The sequence below is a fragment of the Pan paniscus genome, chromosome 1 (genome assembly GCF_029289425.2).
Source record: "Pan paniscus chromosome 1, NHGRI_mPanPan1-v2.0_pri, whole genome shotgun sequence".
In the NCBI taxonomy this organism is placed as follows: domain Eukaryota; kingdom Metazoa; phylum Chordata; class Mammalia; order Primates; family Hominidae; genus Pan; species Pan paniscus.
Genome location: NC_073249.2, coordinates 29453871 through 29468407, shown reverse-complemented (window position 1 = coordinate 29468407; position 14537 = coordinate 29453871). Strand labels below are relative to the sequence as shown.

The 14537-nt window shown below is 39.0% G+C and overlaps 1 protein-coding gene and 1 non-coding gene across 2 annotated transcripts in view; one reads left to right on the top strand and one right to left on the bottom strand.

Annotated features, from left to right (window-relative positions):
• Positions 1-11548, bottom strand: part of SLC30A10 (solute carrier family 30 member 10) — a 48383-nt gene extending 36835 nt beyond the window's left edge. The window contains exon 1 of the mRNA XM_034947099.4: positions 10191-11548. Coding sequence (XP_034802990.1) covers positions 10191-10641 — 451 coding nt within the window. The 5' untranslated portion in view covers positions 10642-11548. The remainder of the gene's footprint in view (positions 1-10190) is intronic.
• A 2382-nt stretch (positions 11549-13930) lies between these two features.
• LOC112438228 (small nucleolar RNA U3) lies at positions 13931-14140 on the top strand. The gene has a single exon (XR_003026691.1). It is a non-coding gene; the product is annotated as a small nucleolar RNA U3 (small nucleolar RNA).
• Positions 14141-14537: the final 397 nt, after the last annotated feature.

The following is a 14537-nucleotide window of genomic DNA, read 5'->3' as shown; positions in this document are numbered from 1 at the left end:
GAAGGATCTCTTCAAGGAGAACTACAAACCACTGCTCAATGAAATAAAAGAGGATACAAACAAATGGAAGAACATTCCATGCTCATGGGTAGGAAGAATCAGTATCGTGAAAATGGCCATACTGCCCAAGGTAATTTATAGATTCAATGCCATCCCCATCAAGCTACCAATGACTTTCTTCACAGAATTGGAAAAAACTACTTTAAAGTTCATATGGAACCAAAAAAGAGCCCGCATCACCAAGTCAATCCTAAGCCAAAAGAACAAAGCTGGAGGCATCACACTACCTGACTTCAAACTATACTACAAGGCTACAGTAACCAAAATAGCGTGGTACTGGTACCAAAACAGAGATATAGATCAATGGAACAGAACAGAGGCCTCAGAAATAATACCGCATATCTACAACTATCTGATCTTTGACAAACCTGACAAAAACAAGCAATGGGGAAAGGATTCCCTATTTAATAAATGGTGCTGGGAAAACTGGCTAGCCATATGCAGAAAGCTGAAACTGGATCCCTTCCTTACACCTTATACAAAAATGAATTCAAGATGGATTAAAGACTTAAATGTTAGACCTAAAACCATAAAAACCCTAGAAGAAAACCTAGGCAATACCATTCAGGACATAGGCATGGGCAAGGACTTCATGTCTAAAACACCAAAAGCAATGGCAACAAAAGCCAAAATTGACAAACGGGATCTAATTAAACTAAAGAGCTTCTGCACAGCAAAAGAAACTACCATCAGACTGAACAGGCAACCTACAAAATGGGAGAAAATTTTTGCAACCTACTCATCTGACAAAGGGCTAATATCCAGAATCTACAAAAAACTCAAACAAATTTACAAGAAAAAAACAACCCCATCAAAAAGTGGGCGAAGGACATGAACAGACGCTTCTCAAAAGAAGACATTTATGCAGCCAAAAAACACATGAAAAAATGCTTACCATCACTGGCCATCAGAGAAATGCAAATCAAAACCACAATGAGATACCATCTCACACCAGTTAGAATGGCAATCATTAAAAAGTCAGGAAACAACAGGTGCTGGAGAGGATGTGGAGAAATAGGAACACTTTTACACTGTTGGTGGGACTGTAAACTAGTTCAACCCTTGTGGAAGTCAGTGTGGTGATTCCTCAGGGATCTAGAACTACAAATACCATTTGACCCAGCTATCCCATTACTGGGTATATACCCAAAGGACTATAAATCATGCTACTATAAAGACACATGCACACGTATGTTTATTGCGGCACTATTCACAATAGCAAAGACTTGGAACCAACCCAAATGTCCAAAAATGATAGACTGGATTAAGAAAATGTGGCACATATACACCATGGAATACTATGCAGCCATAAAAAATGATGAGTTCATGTCCTTTGTAGGGACATTGATGAAATTGGAAATCATCATTCTCAGTAAACTATCACAAGAACAAAAAACCAAACACCGCATATTCTCACTCATAGGTGGGAATTGAACAATGAGAATACATGGACACAGGAAGGGGAACATCACACTCTGGGGACTGTTGTGGGGTGGGGGGAGTGGGGAGGGATAGCATTGGGAGATATACCTAATGCTAAATGACGAGTTAATGGGTGCAGCACACCAGCATGATACATGTATACATATGTAACTAACCTGCACATTGTGCACATGTACCCTAAAACTTAAAGTATAATAATAATAAAATAAAATAAAATAAAAATAAAAATAAAAAAGAGAAAAATTGGTGTATTTCATAATCATCAGAGACAGTTGTACACAATGTTTTCAAAAAGCCACAATGACTATCATCTCCATCAAAAGAACAAGAAAGAGGCAAAAAATTAGAAATATAATGTCTCCATCTTGTAAACAGCTAGCCAATAAGAAAACCAAAATAATAAGCTTACTTTCACCCTACCTTCCTGAAAAATCAAGCTTCTCAGCAAAGAAAATGGGGAGTATCATTATTCACTAGACAGGACTGCAGGAAAATGTTCAAGAGGCAAACCATCTGTTGACAGAAGAGAGGTGCAGTAATACAAAGTCCAGCTCTAACATCAACTTTGGGTTAGCCATAAAACGGTTGATGCCTCAGTTTCTTCATCTGTATCTTGGAAATTACAGTCTCCTATATGAGCCACAATTGCATTATTTCAATGAGCTACATATTGACATTGCATTACCATTAAAGCAGTTTAAAATATGTAGTTTTAAAAGTACAAGTAATGGCCTGCTACAAAATGCCATCTTGAGCCCTGAAAGATGGGGAAGCTAACATTTACAAGAGCCTTCTTAAAAATCTGGCTGGGCGCGGTGGCTCACGCCTGTAATCCCAGCACTTTGGGAGGCCGAGGCGGGTGGATCACGAGGTCAGGAGATCAAGACCATCCTGGCTAACACGGTGAAACCCCATCTCTACTAAAAATACAAAAAATTAGCCAGGCATGGTGGCGGGCGCCTGTAGTCCCAGCTACTGGGGAGGCTGAGGCAGGAGAATTGTTTAAACCTAGGAGGCAGAGGTTGCAGTGAGCTGAGATCATGCCATTGCACTCCAACCTAGCTGACAAGAGCAAAACTCCGTCTCAAAAATAAATAAATATAACACACCATGAAGGTGTTGTTATTTGTCAAAAGAAAAACAGATTCTTATGGCTCACTGCAGCCTTGATAAGAAGGTGCATCTGTCCTCAGGCTCAGGTGATCCTCCCACCTCAGCTTCCCAAGTAGCTGGAACTATAGGCACGCACCACCACATCTGGCTAATTTTTCTTATTTTTGTAGAGGTGAGGCCTCGCTGTGTTGCCAAGGCTGGTCTCAAACTCCTGGGCTCAAGCAATCCACCCACTTCGGCCTCCCAAAGTGCTGGGATTACAGGTGTGAGCCACCGCCCCTGGCTGTAGAGTGATTCTTTAAAATAGGTGTAATGATACCTAAGATAAGGCTCAAAGTGCTTAAGTATCTTTTCCAGTGTCAGAACCAGTGGATGAGGGAGGACGTTCCAGAACATGTATTTTTCTTTTTTTAAGTTAATTTATTGTGTAGTTATTTATTTACTTTTAGAAACAGGGACTTGGGGGCCGGGCGCGGTGGCTCACGCCTGTAATCCCAGCACTTTGGGAGGCCGAGGCGGACAGATCATGAGGTCAGGAGATCGAGACCATCCTGGCTAACATGGTGAAACCCCGTCTCTACTAAAAATACAAAAAATTAGCTGGGTGTGGTGGCAGGTGCCTGTAGTCCCAGCTACTCGGGAGGCTGAGGCAGGAGAATGGCGTGAACCCAGGAGGCAGAGCTTGCAGTGAGCCAAGATCACGCCACTGCACTCCAGCCTGGGCGACAGAGTGAGACTCCATCTCAAAAAAAAAAAAAAAAGAAAAGGAAAGAAACAGGGACTTGGTCTGTCACCCAGGCTGGAGTGTAATGGCATGCTATCATAGCTCTTCGCAACCTCAAACTCCTGGGTCCAAGCTATCCTCCTGTCTTGGCCTCCCAAAGTGCTGGGATTACAGGCATGAGCATTGTGCCCAGCTGAAATATATATTTTGTTACTGGTTCATCCCACAAGAGATGCCACTAACCCATCATCAAAACAACACATGTTTTGTACGGTTTGTAGAAATAGTGATGGATCTGCTGTAACCATATATATGATTAACAATAATAAGAGTCTTGGCAAGGATAAGGTGGGCTGCCAGTTTGTGGATGTGAAATAGAGCAGAGACCTTGTCTGCCAAGGAATCTTACTAATATTTCATTAGTTCCTCTTCCCTTCAGCCCTTGGACAATCACTACCAGCCACCACCACCACCACCAATGTTACCATTTATTGAGTGTTCAGTGTATTCCAAGTACTGTGTTGAGTACTTTACACAAATAATATAATTTCATTCTTGCAACATCTCTAAGAGACAGATATTACCAGATTTACAGATGAAGAAACTGAGGTTTAGAAAGTTTAAGTGACTTTTTGGAGGTCATCTAGCTACTGGAATTAGGATTCAATTTATGGTATGTTCATTTGCACATTTTAATATGCCCTTTTGTGATTATTGCCAAATAACTTTCCACAGTCCATAACTGTTTTCCTCTCTGAGGGGAGCCAAGTAGAGTAGAGTCTTTAATTAAGGGCCTGGACTCAAAGTTTTAATTTCTTTGTACCCTACTATTAACTAGCTGTATGATTGTGGATTTGTCTCTGAACCTGTTTTCCTTGTCTAAACAATGGAAATAAATAGCAAGTATTCTCTCTAGCTAATTATTTTGTAAAACATACAGTTCTTCAAATGTATGTGATATGATGCTGTAATTATTCTCTCTATACTCTGACAAAGACTGACAATGCACAGATGTCAATATAAACTCATTTTTCATTAAAATTTACCTGATATCAGTCATAGCAGCCTCTGCACATTGGAAAAAAAAACTTACTAAGAACAAAGAGATGGTCTCTTTAACTTCTTTTGTCTTCAGTTGAATTTGGTTTCACAAATGTGAAATAGCACCTATTTTTCTATCTTCCTTTAATCTTTCTTATTTACTCCCCATAACTGATCCAGACCCCTTCACGGGACAACAAGAGAAGTGAGAGGTTAGGCAAGCTGTCAGGAACGTAGCAAAAGAGCTGTGAGGGAATTTATTAGGCCTCTACCAAGGGACAGATACTGCGATCTGTGGTGTGTGCATTCTTATCACTGAATCCTCATGTGGAAGTTAATTGATCAACAGCTGTGACGGTGCTTGGAAAACAATGGTTACTGTCAGATATAGATAAAATGCAAAGTAAAGCTGGTGGGAATTAAGCATCATGTTTCTTTAACTTATTTAATAATTATCACAAATTCCCAATCATTACCATTCTGCCTCCGATCTAGAAAGGGAACTCAGGTAACCTATGCCTAGAAAACCTTCCCTTTTCTAGTTTGAAAAGCCACCTTCAGGCCGGGCACGGTGGCTCATGCCTGTAATCCCAGCACTTTGGGAGGCCTAGGCGGGCAGATCATGAGGTCAGGAGATCGAGACCATCCTGGCTAACATGGTGAAACTCCGTCTCTACTAGAAATACAAAAAATTAGCCGGGTGTGGTGGCACAGGCCTGTAACCCCACCTACTCGGGAGGCTGAGGCAGGAGCAGGAGAATTGCTTGGACCAGGGAGGCAGAGGTTATAGTGAGCCCGAGACTGTGCCACTGCACTCCAGACTGGGTGACAGAGTGAGACTCCGTCTCAAAAAAAAAAAAAAAAGAAAAGAAAGAAAGAAAAGCTACCTTCAATTATGCAGCTTCTCAAATTTTATTTTATTTTATTTTATTTTATTTTATTTTATTTTATTTTATTTTATTTTATTTTTGAGACGGAGTCTTGCTCTGTTGCCCAGGCTGGAGTGCAGTGGCCCGATCTCGGCTCACTGCAAGCTCCACCTCCCGGGTTCACACCATTCTCCTGCCTCAGCCTCCCGAGTAGCTGGGACTACAGGCGCCTGCCACCACGCCCGGCTAATTTTTTGTATATTTAGTAGAGATGGGGTTTCACCGTGTTAGGCAGGATGGTCTTGATCTCCTGACCTCATGATCTGCCGGCCTCGGCCTCCCAAAGTGCTGGGATTACAGGCGTGAGCCACCGCGCCCGGCCTCAAATTTTATTTACTCCATAGTATTTGCTACTGGTAGAGAGACAGCAAATTCCCCTTTGCCTCTCCTAAAATTCTTGGCCTTGCCTACTCTGCTTGTCACTGAATAAAATTTCCTCTATGACAAAAGGAAACCTGACTTGTTTCAGCGGCTACAGGACTGTCCACGTGAAAAGCCCCTGTCAGGCTATAGTACTGAGTCTTAACTAGAAGCTTGCATGAGCAACTAATCAGCAGTGTGTTAAAACCTTCTGCAACAATACACTTTGCTGGATGCTGTGCTGTCACTGCCTCTAGCAAGTTGGTTGGAGAAACATAATGCCAGAACCATGATTATGAGAAAGAGAGGGAGAGAGAGGGAAAGCAAGCACAATTTGGAATCAAAACAAAACTTAGCCGGGCACAGTGGTTCACACCTGTAATTCCAGCACTTTGGGAGGCTGAGGCGGGTGGATCACTTGAGGCCAGGAGTTCAAGACCAGCCTGGCCAACATGGTGAAACCCCATTTCTACTAAAAATACAAAAATTAGCTGGACATGGTGGCGCACGCCTGTAATCCCAGTTACTTGGGAGGCCGAGGCACGAGAAGTGCTTGAACCGAGGAGGCAGAGGTTGCAGTGAGCCAAGATCACACCACTGCACTCTAGCCTGGGCAACAGAGTGAGATTCCATCTCAAAAAAAAAAAAAACAAAAAAACTTAAATTCAAAGGAAAGGCATTTTTTTTTAAGAAAAAAATACTTTAAAATAATTAACAGATATTTCTGATATAAATGTATCATTTGTACATGATATAAATGGCAGGCCCCATCTATCCCAGACAGAAAAAGATGCAAAATAGAGCAGAAGCCATCCTACTAGAAAAGTGAGCTGTACAAGGTTACCTTTAGCTTAAAATAAAAGCCAGTGTACAGCAAGGTTATTCGTACAGTACAAGGCAAGGGCATGGAGGATTTTAGTAGCTTGATTCTAAAGAAACTTCAGGTCTGAAAAAATAACTAAAAATAAGACTTAAACATGAAAGATAACAAGAAAATCAAGGAAAATCAAATAAAGTAAGCAAGGAATAGGAAAACGTATAAACGTTAACAAAATGAGTCCCTAAGCCTAGAGAAAGAAACTGGCTCATGACAAGTATCTCCTGCGATCTGGACCTACATGTTGTTTTCACCCCTTCAACCTTTCCCCTACTCCCTTCCCCGAAACATATGCACACACAAAGCCATCGACCATTGTGGACTTTAACCCTATTTTGTTTGTTTGTCTTTTACTTAATGCTCGTATTTTTTACTTTTTTCACTTTGCCTCTCACTTTAGCCAAAAATACTGGCTCTACCATCACCTGAACTTCCTCACACCTTTTAGAGTCAGGGGTGGCCTCCCACCAGCTAGATCTGGATCTAAGACTTTCAAGTTTTCTCATCTCAGCTAAATCTTCCAGACATTCTTTTCTCGCAGGTTTTAAAAATTTTCTGGTTCTGTATGTCTCATTCTCCAGTATAACTTTTTTCATGAATCCCAGGGATATTTAAAGTCTTACCTATATATAGTTTGTTCTATTATATTTAATTTAAAGTTAGTGGTCTTGATTTTTTTTACTTTCGATGATCTCAAACATCAAATATTATGAATTCAGTTTCCACACCAGATAGATAGGCAGAACAAGTAAAAGTTCCACAAAACCTGGGGGAGACTGAAGGCTTGTTAAGCAAAATCTCTAGTTAGAGATTCCACAAAAGAAGTGATACATTACTGGATTCTGATCATGAAGCCAGGCGGTACCAGGAGTTGTTTTATAGGCACTGCCATGTGCTATAAGCTAGGGTTCTAGACTTACAGAAATTCTTTATCCTAAGTTTAGGTTGAATCTTTTGAAATCAAGAGTCTTTCCCTCTCATAGTTTATAACTCCTTTTATAAATATGGATGGATTAATCATATTTGTTCTTAAAATGTGAGCCAATTGATATCAGGTTAATGTCAATTTATGAGGTTCATCTGATGCAATATTTATTCTTTTCTTTAAACTAATTTAGATGATGGGAAGAATACCAAAATGTATGGTTCAGAAAAGGTGATACATAACTGCAGACATAAATGCTAACAAGCCAAACAGCTATCCTAAAGGAATTTGGCAAGTTTAAACACTAAAATTTCTTTTCTTTTTCTTTTTTCTTCTTTTTTAGTGACAGGGTCTCACTCTGTCACCCTGGCTGAAGTGCAGTGGTGTGATCATAGCTCACTGCAGCCTCAAACTTCTGGGCTCAAGTGATCCTCCTGCCTCAGTCTCCTCAAGTCTAGGATTACAGGCATGAGCTGCTGTACACAGCCTAAAATTTCTAATAGAAGAATTTTACAACACCAAAAGCTGCCAAAATAATAATGGTAACATAGAACATGGATCTTAAAGCGTGAGTCACACGTGTATTGTACCTATCACTTATTTAAACTAGAACACTATATAGCATCAAATACTTCAAAACAAGCTAGATACTCTAGAATTAAGCCAGCAGAAACCCATATGGCTGGACCAGACACTGTGGCACACACCTATAATCCCAGTGCTTTGGGAGGCCAAGCAGGTGGATCACTTGAGCTCAAGAGTTCGAGACCAGCCTGGCCAACATGGCGAAACCCTGTCTCTACTAAAAATAAAAATTAAAAAAAAAAAAAGAAGAAAAGAAAAAAAAGAAACCCATATGGTTGGAGTGAAACATTTGTCTTAAGCCTCTTGTTATCTCAGCATGAACATACACATTGGAAAATACCACTTCCCAAACGAAAGCTTAACTAAGACCTATCCAGTAATAATTCAATTTTATAAAAATAGAACTATGGTGTGTACCAAGTTTCATACTGGTCAGAGTCAGACCGTTTACCTAAATTGCTTTTGTTATATGCAGGTAAATGTTGTATGTCAAGAATAAAGGCAAAATCAGAACTGTTATGTGACAATAAAAAATATAATGGTAATGTCAACACTAATCATTTGAAATCATCTCTCTTTCCTTAAATTTATACCTAGCAATAAAAAATATATATTTGTCTTATATGAAATATGTGAATTTCATGATCTGGAAGCTCTAGTAGTAATTTTCACGATGATTGATGTAGCCATAGCATAGGGTCTCAAGTTAACAATGAATTTTCCTTTACAAAAGATGAGGCCCAAATTCAGTGATTCATTAACTCAAATAAAAATCTAGACTCTAGTTTCTAATTTATTTTTATGTTTACCACATCCTACAGATACTCTCATAACATATGTTCTACCAACAGGAAAATCGACACAGAGGTAGGATAAAGGACCGGCTCCAACTGATGTAATTTATAATAGTAGCAAAGACAGGGAATCAAATAAAAAATGCAGCTTAGCCTCTGAGGTCCCCAGACTCAGTTATATAATGGCCCAGCTACTGAGAGAAAACTCTTCAGCATCAAATAAGGAAATATTTGAAAATTTTAAAAATTCATATGAGCTATTAGAATTAAATACTGGATTGCCATGTAGTTTAAAGGCTTGCATTGTGATTTAGAAAATAATTTATATTTATCAAGTGCCTACTAAATACTAAATAAGTTACTTAGCATTTCTCTCAGTCCTTATTAACTCCATATTACAGGTAGGGAAACATGCTAGGTGAAGTAACTTGACTATTGCCCTGTGCTGGAACCATAATTTGAATCTATTCATGCTATATGACTTCTTTTATAAAAGCACTAAAAATTTCTCTTCTGTAAGAACTTTCTGATACATATATACTTACAAACACCTCTTGTGGCAATAAATTAAAGAAACATGATTCCATCTAAAAAAAATCAGCTTTTAGATATATTGTTCTCTTCCAAGATTTAATTCCATTCTTTTGACAGATAATCTAATAAGTTTGGTACTCACACTTAAGTCTCTCCTAAAGATTCACATGTAAATTGTCCTGTTTCTCAAACAGAACAGACGTATGCAATAAATAAGTGCAAATTTTCCTTTCAAAAACTAGCCCATTTACTGGACTATCTTCTTTATTTTTTCTCTCTCCATTTTACATACCATTCCTCAAATATATTCCTAACAGTTAATCAGCGTACCTGATTGTCTGATACTGTGCTGTTTGTAAGTTGGTTATGTAGCCCAGTACTTTTAAACATATTTTATGGAGACATTAACTTTTTTTTTAATTCAAACATAGCCATGTCACATATGGGTAAACAACAGTGAATCGCTTAAAGAAGACTGCCACATCCACCGTCTTTCCAATTGCTCTCTCTGTGGCTACGATTAGTGCCTTTACTTCCTCTCTGCGTGCCTGAAGACACTTTTTCATTCCCTGTGAGTAAAAATTCGAGAAGTCCTCCCAACATTGAAGCAAACTGCTGCTACCCTACTCACAAGGAACCTCAAACTAAAGCCAACTCTTCTGAGAAAGGTCGATTGTAAAATCACAGGGACAAAAGGCTGACCCAAAGACTCGGGCCCCTTTGGATAGCACCACAAAGGCCCCCTCAGACAGCACCTGCCAGGACTCTCACCAAATTTACTGCCACCCTCTGAGTAGCTATTTACCTGCTTCCATGTCTCCCTGGGGCTTGGGTGCTGCGCAGTAACAGCAGTCCAAGAAGATGACATAGTTAAGAACATTGAAGAACAGACCGATAATTCCAGCACTGAGAACCAGTATCGGCTCCTCTGTCTTCTGGGGATTGATGTACCTTTTGATGGCTTCAACCAGGATGCTGAACATCAGTGCCACCGCAAAAATGGTGTTCCCAAATGCTCCCACAACATCTGCCCGAAGAAAGCCGTAAGTGCTCTTCTTGTGCTGTTTTATGTTACTGGCCCTTACACCAAAAAAACCTATGATCATGGACACAAAGTGGGAAAGGACGGCAAAAGCATCGGAGGCCAAGGAGAGGGAGTTGCCAACGTAAGCGATCACTAGTTCCATCACAAAGAGGAGGATGCTAACGACGCACATGAGGATTAAACGGAAGCTTCTTCCGGAGTATCGCCCCATGGCGGCTCGGTGCCCTGGCAGTTCCTCTCCCTTTCTTGGGAAGGCTGAGCTGCTAGGGAAGCAGCTATAGATTCAGTGGTTACAACTCCTGGGTAACTCTTCCCTTCAGCCCTCCGGCGCTTGTCATATTTGGAAATCACCTTTTATAGGTTGCTATAAAGCCATAAAACAGTTTAAAGGGCAATTAAGCAAGAGATGTCACGTGAGCCAGGATTTATGGAAATACAAGACACTGGCTTCAGATATGGACTTGAGAGACTGTTTTGTTTGTGCATGTGTGTGTTTAATTACAGACGTCAAGAGCTTTTGTGTCCTTGAGTCATGTAGAAGCTCATCAGTGGCGGTGGCCTTTCCAGCTTCCATGCTCCGTGTGTGCAGCAACAGCTCAGGTGAAGCAAGTCATTTGACATAAGCAATTACATCTTGTCCACCTGGTGTGCAGTTCTGAATGTCATTTACTGTGTGAAGTAGGGAATATTCGAGGGGTCACCCTACTTCCAAACATTCTCTATAAGACAAAAGAAATATTCCTCATATTCAGGAAACCTTTAAACTGGAAGAGCTGAAGACATAATTCCAGTTAGTTTCCAGGAAGACAGACAGGTAATAATGATTTCACTGATGCAAGGAAGTTTTTGTTTTTATTTTTTAAAAATGTTATCTGTCAAACACTCATAGCCCTTAGAGACCTATCAGTTCCAAAATGACTGAAACAGCAGTGGCCTCTATTGTGAGCAGCCTGACTACTGTCAATCTTTTAAAGAAACACAGAGTGATATTACAATCTCTTTTTCTCCCAAATGTGATGTTAATTTTGTATGTCAACTTGACTGGTCATTTGGCCAATGACATGCAAGACTTTCTGGCTTTGTCTGTGAGTGTGTTTCTGGATGAAATTAACAGTTGGATCAGCAGAGTGAATGAAGGAGATTGCCCTCACTAATGTGGGTGGGCCTCCTCCAATCAGTTGAAGCCTGAGTAGAACAAAAATGCTGAATAAGAGGTAGCTCTTCCTGCCTGACTGCCTTCAGCCTGGGACGTTTGTTTTTTCCTGCCTTCAGACTCAAACTGAAACATGGACTCTTCCTGGGTCTTGAGCGTGTGGGTCTTTGATTTGGGCTACACCATCGGCTCTCCTGGGTCTCTTGCCTACTGATTCACCATCAATCTTGGGACTTCTTAGTCTTTTAATCATGTGAAATAATTCTTTATAATACATCTCTTTATATATATATTATATATATAATATATATTATATATAATATATATTATATTATATATATTATATATTATATATATTATATATTATATATAATATATATAATATTATATATATTATATATAATATATATTATATATTATATATATTATATATATTATATATAATATATATTATATATATTATATATAATATATATATATTATATATACAAATATATATAATATATATAATATATACAAATATATATAATATATATTATATATACAAATATATATAATATATATTATATATACAAATATATATAATATATATATTATATATACAAATATATATAATATATAAATATATAAAAAATATATAAATATATAAAAAATATATAAATATATATATAAAATATATATATAAATATATATATTATATATATAAATATATATATTATATATATAATATATATAAATATATATAAAATATATATAAATATATATAAAATATATATATATATAAAACTATCTGTGTACCATGCATACACATTCTCATTGGTTCTGTTTCTCTGGAGAACACTGGCTAATAGTCTGACTTTGACTAAAACCTGATAATTTAGACAGTAGCCCTAACAGCTTCCATAGTATCTCATAAATTATCTCCAATTCAGTTAATATTCTGACAGTTAGACTTCTATTGTGAAAATTATTGCTCTAAGAATAGCTCTTTCATCCATTCATGCCACAAATACTTACTGAGTGCTGACATGCTGGACAGAGTTCTAGGCTCCAGAGAGACAGCAGCCAACAAAACAGGCAAAAATCTCTGCCCTTATGAGGCTTGTATTCGAGTGATTGATGGGGGGAGATAAATGATTAACAAAATAAATTATGAAATGTATTGAATATTAAATGGTGATAAGTATGATGAAGACACATAAAGCAGGGGAAAGAGAGGGATGGATTGTAATTTTAAAGAAAATGGTCAGGGAAGAATTTTAAATAAATTTTAAATAAAATGGTCAGGGAAGAATTTACTAAGATGTTCTTCGAATAAAGATCTGAAGAAGGTAAGAAACTAAACCACACAGACATCTGAAGGAAGATCTTTCTGGGCAGAAGGAACAATGAGCATGAGAATTCAAGGGACACCAAAGAGGTCAGCAGGGTTGGAGAGGAGTAATGGCGAGGATGAGAAAGAGGAGACAAAGCCAGAGAAGTGATGGAGCAGAGGCAGATCATGTGGGGCCTGGAGATGGGAGAATACTGAGCAGAAGAATGAGGAGGCCCTGTATATGTTTTAAAGGAATCGCTGTATGTGTTTGAGATCACATGAAAGCAGAGAGACCAGTTAGGAGGCTACTGCAATAATCTAGATGAGATTGTGGTTTAGACTAGGTGTAAAGTGGAAACACCCAGGCAGGACTGGCTACATAATTCATGGGTTCTACTGCAAAATGAAAAAGCAGGTTCCATTGTTCAAAAATTATCAAGAATGTTTTATTTTTTTGAGATAGTCATGCTCTATCGCCCCGTCTGGAGTGCAGTGGAATGATCTCTGCTCACTGCAACCTCTACCTCCTGGTTTCAAGTGATTCTTGTGCCTCAGCCGGCCAAGTAGCTGGGACTCCAGGCATGAGCCACCATGCCCAGCTAATTTTTGTATTTTTAGCAGACACAGGGTTCCACCATGTTGCCCAGGCTGGTCTGGAACTCCTGGCCTCAAGTGATCTGCCTGCCTTGGCCTCTCAAAGTGCTGCGACTACAGGTGTAAGCCACCATGCCCAGCCAATTATCAAGAATTTTTAAGCCAGGCGTGATGGTGTGCATCTGTAACCCCAACATTTTGGGAGGCCAAAGTGGGAAGATTGCTTGAGGCCCAGAATTCAAGATCAGCCTGGGCAACATAGCAAGAGTCTGCATCTACAAAAAATTTTTTTAAATTAGCCAGGCATGGTGGCACACTCCCTGTTGTCCCAGTTACTTGGGAGACAAGTAGATGGGAGGATTGCTTGAGCCCAAAAGTTTGAGGCTGCAGTGAGCTATGATTGTGCCAGTAAACTCCAGCCTGGGTGACAGAGAAAGACTTTATCCCCCCACCCCGCAAAGAAAAGGAAGAAGAAGAGTTTTTAAATGGCACAGCCCTGGAATCCACAAGGAGGAGGTTCAGTATTCTCTCCTGAGCGTGAAGTTGGTTCTTGGCATTGCTTCACTGCAACTGCTATTTGCCATTGATGATTGTTCTTCTCTTCCTCTGAGAGAGTAAGAGGGAGAGGATGCATGCAGTCTGAGTGGTTTCTCTTAAAATAAATAAATCAATAATAAATAAAATGGTGCAACCACTATGGAAAACAATATAACAGTTCTTTAAAACTTAAAAATAGAATTGCCATATGATCCAGCAATTCCACTTCTGGGTATAGAAACTTGAAAAGATTTGACAGCAGGGCCCTGAAGAGGTATGTACACCCCATGTTCATAGCATCATTCACAATAGCCAAAAAGCAGAAGCAATCCAAGTGTCCATCAACAGATGAATTTTTTTAATGGGGTCTACATACATACAAGCACATATTATTCCACCTTAAAAGGAAGAAAATTCCAATACATGCTAAAACATAGATAAACCTTGAGGACATTTGCTAGGTGGAATAAACCAGCCACAAAAAGATGAATATTGTATGAGTCCACTT